This window comes from Desmodus rotundus, chromosome X, assembly GCF_022682495.2.
Source record: "Desmodus rotundus isolate HL8 chromosome X, HLdesRot8A.1, whole genome shotgun sequence".
NCBI classification, from domain to species: Eukaryota; Metazoa; Chordata; class Mammalia; order Chiroptera; family Phyllostomidae; genus Desmodus; species Desmodus rotundus.
Window position 1 is genome coordinate 98,683,849 of NC_071400.1, and position 17,233 is coordinate 98,701,081.

A 17,233-nucleotide genomic window follows, 5' to 3' on the forward strand; every position below is an offset into this window, starting at 1 on the left:
TTAGACAGACTGTACAAAAAAATCCACCTGGAAACTGGTCGTCATGCCCAGCTGTTCTCATCTTTCCTAATGTATGCCAGCTCTTGCTGCAACAGCCCTGACTGAGGGGGACGCTTGCTCCTCATTTCCGAAGGGTGGGGAACTGGCCCCTGAGACGCGGGCAGTTCCTTCGCTCCCGGCGCTGCTCCCAGAGCCTGTGTGGTCCCTTCAGGACGGTCCGGTCCTCACTGGCTCCTCACGCAGCAACTCTGCTGTCTCAAGAGCCCTGGGGTCCGAAGCATCATGCCGCCAGCCCCCAGCTCCGCACCTGGCACCTAGCATGCACTCACTAAATATTTACGAATGGATGAAGGAGCCCTGTATTCCTTCCTGGATCTCACCTATGGTTACCGTGGCGTTTCACTTCCTGGCTGAGGATTTTGTCCACTTGTCTGTCTACTGATGGACGTTGAGTGGCTTTCAAATCTTCCCTCTTGTAAGTAACGCTGCAATAAATGCAGGGATGCACATGTTCTTTTGGGTTGGCGTTTTGGGTTTTTTCAGATGTCTTCCCAGCAGTGGAAGCGCTGGGTCAAAAAGGCCGTGCTATTTTTAATTTCTGAGGCAATTCCACACTGCTTTCCACGGTGGCTGCCCCAGTCTGCATTCCCAGCCACAGTGCCCGAGGCTTCCCTTTTCCCCACAGCCTCGCCAGCCCTTATTGTTTGTGGATTTGTTTGGATGGCCATTCTCACTGGTGTGAGGTGGTATCTCACTGCGGTTTTAATGTGCATCTCTGCTGGCTGGTGATGCTGAGCATCTCCTCGCATGACTTCATAGTTCATGTTAAGACCAGTGCAAGTGTGGACGTCCGTCGCTGTTTGACTGGCACAGAGCTTGGCTGCTGAGGCGTCAAGCCAACCCCACTGGGTTGATGGATTCCTACCTTCACTGCTAACGTCACAAACTTGAACCGTCTGCATTGAGGGCTGGGCACGCGGGACGGGCGGCTGCTGATGCTGCTTGTACGAGGAACTCTCCACACCGTTTCCGTGAAGTGGCGTTTAATATCACTGGGTCGCCTGCCTCCCCAACCGCAAAAAGCGTACCCCGAGAAACCCTGTCTGTGCCTCTTGTTTAAGGGACGGCCTCTTTCAGGCACCGTGATACACTGAGGACCCTCGGAAACTCCGGTGGGGGGGGGTCGCATCTGTTACAACTGTAGGTCATGCAGCCTATTTTGCAGGTGAGGGCGTTGCCAGGGCAGAGTCTGCGGGGGCCTTACATGTCCCTTTAGGATGTAGTCAGTGAGTAGAAGGGAGTACCTGGGAAGGTACGTTCCCTGAGACCCATGGCAGGGCCCGCGATTGTCTCCACGAGTAAACCAGAGCGCTGTGCTTTGTTGCAGAAGAACACCCCAGGAAGAGTAGGAAAGGCCTGCCACGGACACAGGCCGCCCTTCAGGGACGCCGCCCTCCTCGCCTGCTGGAGATCGGCGCGCCCTTCTACCAGGACAGCCAGCTGCAGGTCAAGGTGTACTGGAAGAAGACCGAAGGTACGTTTGCCAGGTCTGTTTGCCACGGGCCTTCACTCTCCCAGGGGTGGGACCGCCCTCGGGGAAGCTGGTGCGGAGCCACAGCACGGAGTGGGGGACAGCAGCTGCCCAGAACACTGGCTTTTGTCGAATACCTGGCTGTTCTGCCCTGGGCCAGGTGGCTCCATTGGTCGGGGTATCATCTGCACATCAACAGGCTGCAGGTTTGAACCCCGGTCAGGACACGTCCCTGGGTTGTGGGTTCTGTCCCCCGGGGCGGGGGGTACACACAGAAGCAGCCAGCGGATGTCTCTCTCTCACATCGATGTTTCTCTCTGTGTCCTCTCTCTCTCTCTCTTTGCTCATTCTCATATAATAAAATGAGGATGAAATAATATTCTCTTTGCTCCCTTTGCTCATAAAACAATAAAAAACATCCTCGAGTGATGAAAACATTAAAATAAAATAAAATAAAACAAACTAAAACAAACACCTTGCTCTTCTGAAGTGCCAGTGGGTTCTCACACCCGGGAGTCTCTATCGCCCTTTGAGAGCAGCAGCCGTCGCGGCTGAAATGTTAGCATTCAGGGCTCCTGAGCTCTCCTCTCTTCTTCCCTAGGAGGCTGATCTTGTGTCCACAGCAGGCAAAGTGTTCATTATTTGGCACGGCAATTGCTGTTCTTAGCGAGGTGTCTGTTTTGAAAAACACCCACAACTGAAATAATTTCGAAATCAGAACACGAGGCAGTTGCCCACATCATTTCCCGGAAACAGCATTTCAGCGGCCTCCTTTGGGAAGGGCTGCATGTGCCACTCCGGGTGAATGGGTGCATGAATCGATGAGAAGTAGATATCGTATAAAGATTTCTACGGCCGGAGCCCACACCAAACACGGTGACGTATTGACTGACCGACAAAAATGTGACCGGAGACTCACAGGAACCCCACCCTGCGCCTGCCCCAGGGTCTGCTACTTCCGTCTCCACAGCGATTTCATACCTGTCACCGCTGTGAGAGTGATGGCCGCTTGCCTACACATCCATGCACAACGCGTGCCGTTTCCCGGGCTGGCCCCGGGAAGCACGGGCTGCTGTGGCTGTGTGTGAAGATGTGTCACAGAAGAGTGTCTAGAACATTCTGTGTCCACCTTGATGCCATTTCCACGGGCAGGCAATGGTCTAGTTGAGGCGGGGTGAGGCCAGCAGACCCGTGCACAGCTGTGACCGAGAAGGGCAAGGACACCGGGTAGTGGGGGCGGGAGCCGTGCACCCAGCCTCCTCCAACAAGGGGACTTGCACAGCGGTGATGGGGTGGGGGGTTCCCAGGGGACGGCTGGGGCTCCCTGGTCAAGCAGGGGCAGGGGGCACGTTCAGGAGCCCCTCTATCGCCTTCATCAGAAAACTGCCAGGTTCCGGGTCTCGTGGTGCGGACTCTCTCGTGGGAATGACGATGAGGGCTTGTGAGTGCCGCCTGCTCTTGTAGGAATGAATGTACTTACCCCAGACCCCACGCCTCGGTTACTCTCAAGACTTCTCTGGAGCCCTGGCTGCTGTGGCTCGGCTGTGGGAGTGCTGTCTCGTAAACCCAAAGGCTGTGGGTTTGATTGATTCCTGGTCAGGGCACGTGCCTGGGTTGCGGGTTTGGTCCCTGGTCACGGTGGAAATAGGAAGCAACCAATTGATCTTCGTCTCTGAAGTTAATGTCTCTCTCTCTCTCTCTCTCTCTCTCTCTCTCTCTCTCTCTCTTTCTCTCTCTCAAAGCAATCAGCAAGTCCTTGGGGCAGCATTAAAAAACAGACATGCCATTGGGGTTAGTTTGCTGTGACTGACTAATAACTTTTTCTAGCTAGTTCTCGTATTTCCAAAGGTTTCTTTGGGCTCAATGGATTACCCTTTTTGCTGACTTCAGTCTTAATAATGAAACCATTCCCAGGCGGTGGGACCCCCGCGTGCCCCCTCTGGTTTGTGGGAGCACTTTGGGACCACCTGGAGAGTTCCGTTTCCTCCCCGCCATTCATGCTGTCCTGCGTTAAGAGCCTGGCAGCCCGTGGAATGGGACTCCAGACCGTTGTTTCTGTGCTGTGTTCTCACCTTGCAGACCCCAGCGTGAGTCGTTACCACGTGCAGTGGCTCCCCGAACTCTGTGCGCACAACGGGACCGCCGGACCAGCGTCCTCGTCGGCCACCACGCAGGTGAGGCTGAGGTCACACCGCTCCGTTGGTAAAGCGGCTCCAGGGGGTGTGTGTGAATGGTGTGTCCCGTGGGTGCATCCACCTCTCAGAGTCGCTGGATGACCGGTGACTAGATGGACACTGTAAACATGACGGTCCCCTGATCACCCTTCCTTCACCCCGTCACCCAAGTTCGGGGACAGCGTATTCTGTGTCAACACGAGGCAGGCCCGAGCGCAGCTGTCAGGGGCCTAGGGGTGAGGGAGTGGAGCGCCCAGGTCTTTGAGCTTCATCCTAATTGGACAAAAGCTTCCAATTATTCCCTGAAATTTGGTCGGCACCACAACCTAAAGGCATTATTTCCCAGTGAAATTCTATGTGATCCTATGATTTAGGGCCTCCTTTTGCCGCGTGCCCAGCTGCCACCAGCTCCCCTAGGAATAACACACACCACCCGCCCCCGCACTGTGTGGCCATGTTTTCTTTCCCAACTTTCAGAGCCCATGAAACTGCAGGGTGGTGGGAAGTCTGTCAAAGGTACTCAGTGTATCGTTCCCAATGCCTGGGGGCAGAAGCATGCGCTACAGGGCCGAATCAGCGAACCACAGAACAGGCTCGGGAGGGTGCTGAGTGCATGGGGTGATGGCAGGCACTTGTCTGTGACACAGGAGGACGCTTTCACATCCCCGAGGCGCGGCCCCTTGGGAACAATTGATTGATACATGGTATTGAACTACAACACTGTTACAAACTCCGGAGATAATAATAACTATTTACTGAGCATCGGATACAGCGTATGTGGTAGGCAAGAGGAATCAAAGGCCTAGGAACTTTTTTTTTTTGCCAAAGGCTCCAGACATGTCTGTTTGCATTTTAAGTGGCTGGTGGGGCCAGTTCAGTGACATCTGGGCTGCAATGGCCTGTTGGCTTGCGTACCTGTTGCTACAGCTGTCCCCTCTTACGCCCCTCGAAAACAGACTGGAGGGGTCCGCAGAGCAGAATCCTCAGCAGCTCACTCGGGGTTCCTGTGTGTCCCCGTATGAAGTGCAGGCTCAGTCCCCAAGAAAAGCAGGGCAGACCCCTGCAGAGATGCGGCAGGTGCAATTGCTCCTGGTCCCTCTTGGCTGCTGACTGCGTTCCGTTCACCTCACCTGCATCACCCGTGGGTAGTGGGCCAGTCCCTCCCCTGGGCACGCCTCCGTGCTTCCTGCGCAGTGACGGCCCTCCCGAAAGGGGGAAGACTTGGTGTGATGGCATGTCTTCATTTTCCCAAAAGAAAAAAAACCTGGCGAGGAGCAAAGCCGTGTCTCACAGAAGCTGGAGGTGGCTCTTTGCTGTTGGAGACACGGAGAGTGGCTCTCAGGGCTTCCCAACTCCGCCCATGCTGCTGGCGAGGGTTCCCGCTGCTGCTCTGATGCCGATTCCCTCGATTCTGTTTCATTCTGCCCAGCGGGTCCAGCCAGGGAGGTAGCTTCCCAGGGGTAGCTCATCAAAGTGTGGACAGAGGCTCCTTCGTCCTTGTCGTAAAAGCCACACTGCCTGCCGCCACTCCATGTGTAGGCAGATGTCCTTGTTCAGGAACCAATGTCATCTCCTGCCAGTGTTCCCTTTATCCCCAGTGACACTTACTGGGGATAAAGGAATGACACCACATTCCTCTCTCCTGCTCTAGGAAAACTACATAATTCTGCAAGATCTATCGTTTTCCTGCAAGTATAAGGTCACCGTGCAGCCAGCAGGGCCGAAGGGGCGCTTGAAGGCACACACGGTGTTTTTCAGGACGCCGCCCTGCTCTGCGCTGAAGGGGAAAAGCCGCACGCACGCCAGCTGCCCTGGACAGGGACACACAGGTACGTCGGACCCGGGCTTCTGAGCGCACGGCCACGGAGTTGGCCACGTGGCAAACGTGGCCCATGCGCTTTGCCCCCCCCCCCCCCCCCGGACAGAACGTACCCGGTGTCTGAATGGCCAATGTGGAGGTTTTACGTATATATAAATGTAACATATGTAAATGGTTACAACACTGTAACCATTATGGAGTACTGCATACATATATGTTACACATTAGTCCATAATGGTTACAGTGTTGCAAAGACACCCTTTGCGGGCCACATGGTCCCTCTGGGCGCCAAGGCTAACGCCGGCAGACAGCTTGTGTTTGGGTGTGCTTTATGGGAGTGATTCCATTTTCGTCCCACTCCTTGCTGTGGAGGTTACCCATCCACACTGTCCACACCCCGTACCTTCTGCTCCATCCCGTCATCCTGAGAAAGCCCTTGTCTGCAGCAAGGACACCCGCCCCGGGCCTCTGCAATGCACTCAGTCCCCTCCGCTCCCCTAGTAACTCGTAATAACTTCAGTGTCTCCCCTCTCCATTGCGGTCACGTCTGTCCTGTAGGAAACGGCCAAGTCTCACCAGACTTCGGAATTCCTTCTCTGTCTCCCACCCGCACAGCCGGATTCTAAAAACAAGCCCCAAAGCGTTAGCAGCACGTGGCAGGAGGCTGCGCAGTGGGGGCGGGTCCTGCTCACACACTATCTGCCCAGGACCGAGCGGAGCGCCCAAGGCCGCTCTGAGAGGCCACCGAGGTCACGTCGCTTCTGGCTGCTCTGCGGACAGGCTGCCCAGCGCTGCTGCCCGGAGCGTCAGGCAGGGGCCCCTGCCGCTCCGTCCCCAGGACCCTGACCCTGCTTTTCCTCCTCCAATTCCCCCAGGTTACATGCTCCCCAAAGTGCTGGCCAGGCCGGAGAACCTTTCCGCTTCCTTCGCCATCCAGGACGCAAACGTCACGGGCCACTTCTCTTGGAAGATGGCCAAGGCCAGCCTCTCTCATCCCAGAACCGGCTTCCAGGTGACGTGGGCGGAGGTGACGACGGAGAGCAGGCAGAACAGCTTGCCCAACAGCATCATCTCCCAGTCCCAGATCCTGCCCGCGGTAGGTGCCCTCTGCTTCCCCGTCCACGCCGCTGCTGGTGGTCACTGCTCATGCCCAGTGACCAGCAGGGCCGACTCTCTCTGTCACGTTGTGCCGTATTATTGAGTTCCGCCTTCTCTCCTTGAGAACGCTTTGTTTTGCAAGTGAGCAGACAAGACCCTCACTGTGCATAGAATAAACTTCCCTCTGGATTATACAGACCAGGTCCCGTCGACACTGGAGACAAATCGCTTCCCCCATTTCCCCGGCCTGTGTTCGTCCCCTGTCCCTCTGGCCCAAGGGGACACACCTGGTGAGAAGTGTTAATAATTGTGGAGAAAATAGCTAAAAGCAAGCTTGTTGCCTCCCCTCATTTGCCCTGTTCCAGTGAGGCCTGTCTTCCAGGTCACTTCACTCCTTGGCCCAGAAATAAAAGTCCCCACGTGAGGCTTATACCCTCTTTACAAATGCCCGTACAGTATCCTCGTCTTGCCTCATAAAAGGAAAAAAAAAAACAAACAAAACCAAGAGAGCGTCAACCCCAGACGGAAAGATTCCATGGAGTGAGAAAGGAGTTGTTGCCCCGGTGGGTTGGGTTGGGTTTTATTGGGCCTTCGGCAGAATGCGATGGCCGAGAAGTACGCACGTGCCCCCCTGGGCCCTGGCAGATACCCTGCCTCCGAAGGAAGACAGTTGGCTTGTGCACGGAAATCGGGGTGATCGACTCACGTTGGAGCACATGCTGATGGAGACGGGCGCCCGTGGGGAAGACTCGTGAAAGCAGTGAATCGTGCCGTGAGCCCCGAGAACTGCCACCTTGCACGGGCCATCCCTGTGTGTGCGGTCTCGGCGAGGGTCTGACCAGCCTCATCTTGTGTCCCTTCAGGACCGTGACGTGCTCACCGTGCCCAACCTCAGGCCGTCCACCCTGTACCGGCTGGAGGTGCAGGTGCTGACCACAGGCGGGGAGGGGCCCGCCACCATCAGGGCCTTCCGGACGCCCGACCTGCCGCCGCCCGCGCACAGTAAGAGCGCGCCCTGTCTTCCCCACTGGCCGAGAGCAGGCGGGGCGGAAAGTCACCCAAATCCGCACAGGCTCCTGGGGCGTGGGGTCCCCTCGGTCTGAGAGCTGCTCTTCCTCCCCATTTCCATCTCCCTGTGCGACTTCCGTTTGGCAGGAGTTGTGCAGCTCATTCTCATTGCTCCTTCCTCCCTCCCTCCTTCTCTCCCTCCACCGCTGCCTCCTTCTCTTCCTCCCTCCACCCCTGCCTCCTTCTCTTCCTCCCTCCACCCCTCCCTCCTTCTCTCCCTCCACCCCTGCCTCCTTCTCTTCCTCCCTCCACCCCTGCCTCCTTCTCTTCCTCCCTCCACCCCTGCCTCCTTCTCTTCCTCCCTCCACCCTTGCCTCCTTCTCTTCCTCCCTCCACCCCTGCCTCCTTCTCTTCCTCCCTCCACCCCGCCTCCTTCTCTTCCTCCCTCCACCCCTGCCTCCTTCTCTTCCTCCCTCCACCCCTGCCTCCTTCTCTTCCTCCCTTTCTTTCCTTTCTCCTTCCATTTATTTTGTCTAGAATGCATGCCGTTTCTTTCTCTTTCAAACCATAAGTGCATGTGGAACAAATCTATAATCACATCAATCAGAATTTCCCCCCCAATCCACATTGTCAAGTATGGCAATGCAGGACACAATCTTTTGCTGGACAACTTATTTTCTTATGAGACATACATCTTCCAGGAAGACAGCCCATCAGTTCTCTTCCAACTGTGACCCCAGGCGATATGGTTAAACCCAGGAAAATTTTCTTGAACAAAAATGTCACCTGCTGTACAAAAACTCTTAGCATCTGGCTGACTTTAGAGATGTATTTTGTTTATTTTTATCCAGCTTAAATTTAGAACGCCATGTCTCCGGCCCGGGCTGGGGTGGCCCAGCTGGTCCGAGCATCATGCAGTAAACCAAAAGGCCGTGGGTTCCACTCCCGGTCAGGGCACGTACCCAGGTCGCGGGTTCCATCCCCAGTCGGCTGTGTGAGAGAAGCAGCGGATGGGTGTTTCTCTCCCTCCTCCTCTGCCGCCCTTCTCCCCTCTAAGCATGTCCTTGGCTGAGGATACATAAATAAATTGAAAAAAGCCACCTCTAGAGGTTTGTGTGTTGATAAAATAATTGAGAAGTCATGCTAGTTTAACTTCTGATAAAAAAAAAAAGCGACAGAGGAAGTCGGCCCTGATGCCGTTTTATGTTGAGGAGAATTTGAAGAAACTCGGCAGTTCTCCCTGCGGCCGAGGGTCACGGGCCTTCCCCTGTGGACGGGCTGAGGGAGGCGGTGCTGATACCCTCCGTGAGAAGTGTTTAATGAGCGTCTTCCTTAGTTTTCAGGCTGTCCCGGAGTGAGTAAGGGAATGTCGGGTTGCTTATGTAAGCTGCGAGCTTAAGGGAAGGAGCAGTCTTTTTTCTTCTTGGGGTTAATGGTCTTACCCAACAAAGGAGGGGACAGGGAGAGACACTGGGGGAAGGCAGAGTGACCTGCCCTGGGGGCGTCCTTTCCGGTTCAGGAGGCAAAATGATGGATCAGTGTCTCCTGTCTGTCCGCAGGGCCCCTGCTGAAGCACCGCCATCCCCACCATTACAAGTCCCCTCCAGAAAGACACTAACCTGCTCGAAGACGTGTGTGAGCCCGCAGCGCCCCCTGGCCGAACTTGGGGCCTCGCCTCAGACTTAGAAAAGCACAGGTGTTGCTCCCCGCAGCTCCGCCCTCTCCCAGGTAACTGTCTCCTTCCCTGACGCCTGTGCAGGAAACGAAGACGAGGCCCAGCCACCTGCGGGTTCCCTCTCCACGTTCGCCTTTGCTAATCTGTATGGAACTAACACAGAGCTGCCGTTTCCCTGCGTTGCGAGCGAGCGGCAAATTCTCAAACCAAATCCATCTCACCAGTGCACAAGGCACACTCCAACGCAGCATGGCCTGAATCAACGAAAGCGTTTGATTAAATGATGGATTTGATGTGCAAAGCCAACTGAGACGATACAGTTTTCAGGCTCTATTTATTCAAGGGCTGCCTAAGATGATGGGTATTACATGTGGGTTTTAAGTGAAAATTTTAACCCGAAATGTACCAAGTTCACGTCCATCTAAAAGTGTTTCGCCCTTTAAAGCCTGTGCGCGTTCTTTCATTCAAAGACAAGTGAGACGTCGATCTGTCGATGATGATCGATGAGCCCTGTCTGCTGCAGGCGTGGCCCAGTGAGCGAACCCGGCGCCCCAGTGTTACCTTGCAGAAGTGAGAATGCTTTTCTGGGTCGCTTTCTAATATTTCCTCCTGTTGCCCGAGGGATTTTCTGGGTGTGCCCTCTTATTTATATTTCCCTTTCCCTTCATGGAAACAGCTCTGCTATGCCTTGCTCACGACATCACGGCTGTAAACAGGTACTCAGCCTCCTGCTGAAACTGGAAGTGTCCCTGCGACGGGCCGTGTTCCGGTCTTTAGCGAGCCCTGCCTTGGGTGGGTGCCAGGCAGCTCTTTGGGGTCTCGGTGGCATGAACTCGGGCAGTGGCTTCCATCGTGAGCGCACAGCTCTTTCCCTTTCACCGGCCCTCGCCTCTTCAAACCCGCTACATGTCACCGTTTGGAAGTGTCCCAGGCTGCCGCCTACCCCGTGACCGTAGGAAGTCGTGTTGTAGCATGTTATCAGTGTACAGGGATGCTGTCTGTGTGCGGGGCCGCCTGCACCTCAGAAAGGTTCGGTTGCATCCTTGTTTCTTACGGTGATGCTCACATATGTGCTTTGACATAAGCACACGTGTGTGCCCATAGAGTTACACATGTGTGTCTCTGTGTGCACACACACACACGTGTAGATACGCCACGTGCACCTTGAGGAGGCTGTTTCCGCAGCTCCCCAGCGGTGCAGAAAGACACAGGTCTCCTGCAGGCCCAGCACATAGCATATTTTCCCCATCCGAGTCAATTCTAGGGGAAAAGAGCCGTTTATCACAAGGACACGTTTTGAAGGCAGGGCTTCCTCATTTCCTGGTCCAGCCACCAGAAGCGAGGACACTTTCAGGAACGTTCTCGTTAGGTTCTGCAGTAAGGAGTGGCCCTCATTGGTGGTGGTGTCCCTGGGTGTGTGTGGGGCGCGGCCCCCGCCTCTCAACGCCTGTGCAGAGCGCCTGCAGCCCATGTCTCCTAGCAGGTGCAAAGCGCAGCAGAGAGAGGCGTGTCCACCGGTCCATCCTTGTTGTCTTCAGAAAGCAGCCCAGGGGCTGGTGGCCTGAGAGCAGGCAGAGAACCACCCCCTGCGTGTTCAAATTCGCACAGAGCCGCCGCCCTGCAGGGGCGACACAAAGGGAGACCTCAGAACGTTAGTGGGCGCCGGTTCTGGTTCTGAGCACGGCGTGGTCTGGGATGTGCTTATCACAAGGGGCGCGACATCAGCCGGTCCGAGAGTGACCCATTTTCGCTGGAGAGCACAGGGCAGGCCTTCGTTTAAATGCTGCCCCCTCCCCACCCCAGCTCGCGTGCACAGCACAGAGCGCCTCTACAGCGACAGTTTATTCTACCGTCACGACCAGCATCCCAATTTCTAGTCGCTAGGATTTCAGAAATGAAGACTTGTCACCATCAGCTCCAAGTTCATCTCTCCCTGATGAACTTGTCAGGAACAAATCCCAGAATGGGTGCCAGCAAACTCTTGTATAGTTATATAGTCAAAAATGCAGGCATGTATACAGATATACAAAATATCGTTATTATATAAGTTTAATTGTATAAAATTTAATTATGTGTCTTTTGTCTGGGTAATAGACACTGAGCAAACATATGTTTAGTTCTAATGAAGGTTCGAAGCTTTTATCTTCCTGAGGCAATCTCAAGCATCTAATGTTGCTCTAGTAGTCAATAATTTAAATGGTATTACTATTACTGGAAGAAAAATGCTATTAATTATGCAACAAAAGAAACATAAGCTTCTTTCATGAATTTCCATAATCATCAATAGCATTCAAATGAGAAAAAAATATAATTGCAGTGTTTTGAATGATAAAAATTTGGGTGCCCCCGTGAAGGGATAAAAATCTGTTTTTATAAAAACATAGCTTTTGTGGCTAAATCTGCAATACATTTTATTGACATTGGACACATTTCTCACATGAGAAAGCACAGCGTGAGGCAACAACAGGTTTACAGCTCGTGTGGGAAATGATACGCGGAGGAACTGGGTTTTCTGTCCTCACACCTGTAAACCTCCTTTTGCCCGCCCCGTATCTTCACGAGTGGCTTTGCTCCTTAAAGAAATCGAGTCCCTCTCTTCCCAAGTGCCCCCGCGTGGAGCGATTTCCCCAATCCTACGCACACACTTTCTACTCCTTGAGGGTTTTCCTGTGGTCTGTTAGAGCAAATACAGCGAGGACAGGTCCCTTACTCAAATGTTTACCCAGCAGAATTCAAAGTGTCCCAGGACGTCTCCATCCTAGACACCTAACAGAACCTGCGACCAAGTCCCCAGGCGAGGGTTCTGTCCACGGCTCTACTGACACGGGGGTGGGGCTGATTGATGGGGCTGGTTGCACCGCAGGGAGAGGACTGGGCTTTGCAGGGACAGTCCTGGGCATTGCAGGGATGGTCCTGGGCGTTGCGGGGATGGTGTTGTGCGTGGCAAGGCGTAAGCACCATCCCTGGTCTCCACCCATCAGAGGCAGGAAGCACGCCCCCCAAGGTGTGACGGCCAAAACACCTGCAGGCCTTGCCAACCCCCTCTCCCTCGCCCCACCGGGGCAGGGGTACAGTCACCCCTGGTTTGCAACCACAGCCTCGCAGCGGTGAGACGAGAATTTGCCCTGCAGGAGGACTCCCGGGCAGCGGGAACAGCCGGGAGCTTATCACCTGTGACTTCAAAGCCCCAAACTGTGTCTTTTCTGTGCGCGGACACACCCGCCCACGAGGCTGAATTTTTTCCCTGTGTGGGCGGGCACCGGGTGAGGGCAGGAGGAATGCCCCGGGCATCTGCCGTTGTCCTCTGCAAGAATGACTGGCGGGTCCCCGCCCTTCCGCACACCTGTGCCCAGGCCCCCTGCCTCGACCCCAGGCGTCCTCTCGCAGACTCTCACGTGGACACCAGGACGCACACGCTACGTACCTACCGCGTGTGCTTTACAATTCGTCGGAGCACAGGGAGGTACGCAGAGATGGGGCGCCTCCCCCGTTGCACGGCAGACTGAGTGTGGCGCCTCTCCGGGAGATTTTGGCAACTTACACACGTGATTAACAGAGGTCTCCATGTAAGGTAACTATTTTTAGTTACGTAATTCTAGTATAGAGCTAGCACAACAAACGGCTACGTTCGCATCCCCGTGGCCTGTAGACGTCACGTCCATCCTAGAGGCCATTTAAAGTCCATATTTATTTATGTATGTAATAAAAGTTTGATTTCTGTGTGTGTATCTGACATGTTATTTAGAGATGTAATCTTGTAAAAAAAAGATTGTTGTACATAGCTGAGATTCTGTGACTCGTGATTCTCCTGTTAGAGTTTGTACATACGGACTCAGTAATAAAGTCTCCTTAAGCCTGCGCTTTGCTCATTTAGTGCCTGAAAAAAAAAAACCATGTATGATTCACTGAAGAAGAAAAAGGAACCGTTTCCTGGGCCCCCCGGGGGATTCCGACAGCCTAACCGTGCGGGCCAGGGGGAGCGGCACGGAGGGCCTGGGCTACGTTGGACGGCGCACGGCGCTGCGGAAAGGGTGCCGAAGTCGGACCTGACAGAGGTCAGGCTGCCTGCACCACGTCTGCGACTCTTGGTGCTGATGGATCGGTGGCGGATTTGGTATCAATAGTCTGCAACCTTGAGTTCCCGTCCCCGGGGATGTATCCATAGAATGCTACATGTTAGCACTGCTCACAAGCGGTCGTCGGTGTCTCTGTTTTCCCAACACTGCGCAGTCTGCGGAAGGCTTCCGTCTCCAATACGCAAAACCAGGGGGAAACTGGCCTCAGTGCCCGGCTGGAGCTCATTCCCCTCTTGCTGGGTTGACACATATGCACTTTGCATGTCCCTCTGTGTTTATTTGTATGCAGTTTTATCACATGTGTGCGCCTCTGTGTGCAAGCAGACCATTGCAAAGACACACAATTACTGAAATGCGCTTCAAGGAAGTGTTGCATAGTTTTGCACATTTCCTACACCTGAATGCATTTGTTTTATACTGTTTTTTTTTTTAAAGATTTTATTCATTTTTAGAGAGAGGGGAAGGGGAGGGAGAAAGAGAGGGAGAGAAACATCCATGTGTGGTTGCCTCTTGCACAGGCCGCACCTGGGACCCGACCCACAACCCAGGCAAGTGCTCTGACTGGGAATCGAACCAGTGACTCTTTTGTTCGCAGGCCAGCACTCAATCCACTGAGCCACACCGGCCAGGGCTGTTTTATGCTGGTTTTAACTTTCATGTTACAGAAGTGATCAACTCAATATGCAGTCGATACTGTCTCATGCACTCGGGGGGTAACTTTTCGTAGGACCGCTGTGTGCCTCACGAGTCTGCCTAGAAAAATCCCACTTGTCCAACAAAATGGACTTTATGTGCTAACGAAAATTGGTAGAATTGAAAAGTCACTTCCCCAGCGGAGAGAAATGCCAGTGCAATTTTATGCTGGGAGGCGGACTCGAGGAAGAAAGCGAGAACAGAAAATCCGTCGGTGCTAGGAAAGCCACGCACTGCCCAAAGCCGGAGAGTGATTTGGACTCTCAGGTGGATGCGACACATTCAGAGTGACTCCCGTACCGTCGCCTCTGATTATTGGCCTGACCCTGGGTCAGACGCTGTCAACACTGGCTGCCTCTCAGGAGCAGCGGTGACTTCAGCCTCCTGCAGATGGGGGTGGTGCCCGGGGGAGCTCTCAGGAGCAGCGGTGACTTCAGCCTCCTGCAGATGGGGACGGAGCTGTAAAGACTCCCCAGAGAACTCGGACATGTGCCCAGTGTGCGAGCCAGTCCTCCAGACTGGGGAAGGATGCGGCGTGATACGTGGCGACTCCTGCTTGCAGGCCTGAAGGGGTTGAAAGTACAGAAGCCGCCCCATTTCATTGCGCCCAGTGAACTGTAGCTCGTCCCCCGACCACGTGTCTGAGCCAGTTATACATCAAGAACAGGTGTGGGCTTGGGTGGGCGTGCAACGCACGGAGGCACAGTGTGAACGCAGTTCACAGCTGCAGTTCCTATAGGAGGCCCATCCGAACGCAGGCATACTGTGAAGACGAGGGTTGGTGGAAAAGAAAAGGGGTCTTCGTTTAAATGTTGCACAACTTGGGGGAGCGGGAGACTCCCTGACTCCAGGCCAATCTCTTCCACAAAACACAGAGAAAAACCCATCTGTTCCCCCCAAACAGACTGAAAGCCCAAACCATGCCCAGAAAGCCCACTGCATCCTTATCTGTGCTTCAGAGCAGGAGGCTGCTGGGTGGACAGCTCTCAGGCCTCGTGTTCCCTGCAGGCTGCGTGTGGCCCTGGTGCTGCCGTTGCTACTCCATTCCGGGGCCCAGGGCCCGCTTCCCAGTCACGTGGCTCCCAGGGCCTGCAGGCCCAGGAGTGCTCTGGGCCGCACCCCTGTGCTGCCGATCCCAGACAGAAAGAGGGGCGAGCCTCGGTCTTTCCTCTGGGGAACTCTCTGGGTGCAAATTTCTGTGCACTCTGGAACGGTCCAGCTCTCCCAGCCAATGCCGTCCTTCTTGCAGGCTAGCCTGGCGGGCCTCACTCCAGCGCAGCCCCTGCCCCGGCCACCATGTTCATATTTAAGGTACAGTTGCCCACTCCCTCTGGTTCCCCTGTCAGTCAGGGGCTGGAAGAGGGTAGAAGGGCTTTTCTCACTTGTCCATCACTCTCTATAGCCTCGTGCAGGCTCCCTGCAAGGCTTCCTCCGCCACCTCTGTTTTCCCTACGGGTGTGGGGAAATCTGTCATCACGCACCGCGCTAGCCGTGTGGCCTCACGCCTGTTGGCTCTGGCATTTCCAGAGACCCCTCCCTCGGTCTGTGCACCACGCGGGTATCACTAGGAGAATCATTGCATTTCCCATCTAATGTCAAGCACGCTGGCCTGGTCAGACCTCACCTAACCATACCCTGAGCACTGTTTCCCTGCCCAGGATTGGGGGCAGGCGACAAGCACCCTCCCCCCGCGGTCCTGGCAGACAGTAATAATCAACGGCAGCACTCTCTTGGAAAGAACTGGAACCACAGGGGTCCGGGAAGTCACAGCAATCGATCGGCACTGATGCCTTCCGTTTTCACTGCGCCACCTGGCCCCAGTCCCTCATCTCCGTCCCCACCCCCTGCCCTGCTCGGGGAAGCAGGGCCGAATGTGGGAAAGTAACAGGGCATGGGATACATTGTTTCAGTTCAGAACCTCATTTACCCAAGGCAGTCTTAACTGCATTCAAGCAGCGTTCTTGCCACCTAAATTCACACTCAGACGGTTGGACACGAGAAGGACCTTGCACACAGGTGGAAGTTCCCGTGGGATATGGATGTAACAGTCTTCACGTCTCCCACAGCGATCAGAACGAGACCACTAACCTATTGGTGCTGTGTTCACTGAAAACCAGACACGCTGCCCACCATGTTCTTTGCATCCTGCCTCTTTCTGCTACCAGAAACTTTTTCAACTAAAACAGGAATAATGCTTCAATGGAGAAACGGAGAACTACATGATTTGTTCTTCACTTCATGGCATGTATTTTCTTTCTTTTTTTTTAAGATTTATTTATTTTTAGAGAGAGGGGAAGGGAGGGAGGAAGAGAGGGAGAGAAACATCAGTGTGTGGTTGCCTCTTGTGCGCCCCCTACTGGGGACCTGGCCCACAACCCAGGCATGTGGCCTGACTGGGAATAGAACCAGCGGCCCTTTGATTCGCAGGCCTGCGCTCAATCCACTGAGCCACACCAGCCAGGGCTAATTGCATGTATTTTACTAAAACAGAAGCACTGAGAATGTTGTATTCTTGAGGTCACACGCACGAGGACACAGCCATTGTTGCCTCACACTGAAAATGGCGAGGACACGCTTTCCTGGTGCGTAAAGACCCCGAGAATTCCTAGAGGAGAGCGCGTCCTCCTACGTGGGCAGGTTTTGTCTGTGGGCTGCTTGCTGCAGTGGTGACATCAGCTGCAGGTCTCCCGGGAAGACGGCGGGGGGATGGGCTGCCCTGAGTGGTTTGCACACCTGCCGGAGGTGAAGGTGAGCTCATTAACGTGCAAGCCAGCACCCTGGCGCCGGCCTGCACGCCAGCTCACTCGGCGTTTTCTCACCCAAGTCACTGCGGCGATGACACTGGCGTTCCTGTTTTTGCACCCCGCAGCCGCCAGTCTCGGGCAAGTTGAAAAGCCGTGTGTGGACGTGTCACGAGAGCCCGGTGTTTCTGGGTGTGTTTGCTCCGTCACACAGCTCTGTGCCAGGGCTCTCGCTGGCTGTTACAAGTCACAGCAGACCCGCTGCCTGCCGGGCGGCGCGGCGCAACAGCCTCGCGTTAAACAAACGCCCTGCGAACCCGCCAGCGCGAATTCAAGGATGCGCGTGATTTTCCTTCCCGTGGCGGAAAGCCATCCCTGTTTCCTGTCCCTGACACCTTTGGTTAAAAGTGCCTTTTTG

General features: G+C 54.7%; 1 protein-coding gene across 1 annotated transcript in view; it reads left to right on the forward strand.

Moving 5' to 3' along the window:
- The window catches only part of ANOS1 (anosmin 1), a 105,760-nt gene extending 95,999 nt beyond the window's left edge, over nucleotides 1-9,761 (forward strand). Inside the window, exons 9-14 of the mRNA XM_071220246.1 lie at nucleotides 1,388-1,534; nucleotides 3,611-3,705; nucleotides 5,357-5,534; nucleotides 6,400-6,620; nucleotides 7,486-7,624; nucleotides 9,190-9,761. Coding sequence (XP_071076347.1) covers nucleotides 1,388-1,534; nucleotides 3,611-3,705; nucleotides 5,357-5,534; nucleotides 6,400-6,620; nucleotides 7,486-7,624; nucleotides 9,190-9,248 — 839 coding nt within the window. The 3' untranslated portion in view covers nucleotides 9,249-9,761. The remainder of the gene's footprint in view (nucleotides 1-1,387; nucleotides 1,535-3,610; nucleotides 3,706-5,356; nucleotides 5,535-6,399; nucleotides 6,621-7,485; nucleotides 7,625-9,189) is intronic.
- Nucleotides 9,762-17,233: the final 7,472 nt, after the last annotated feature.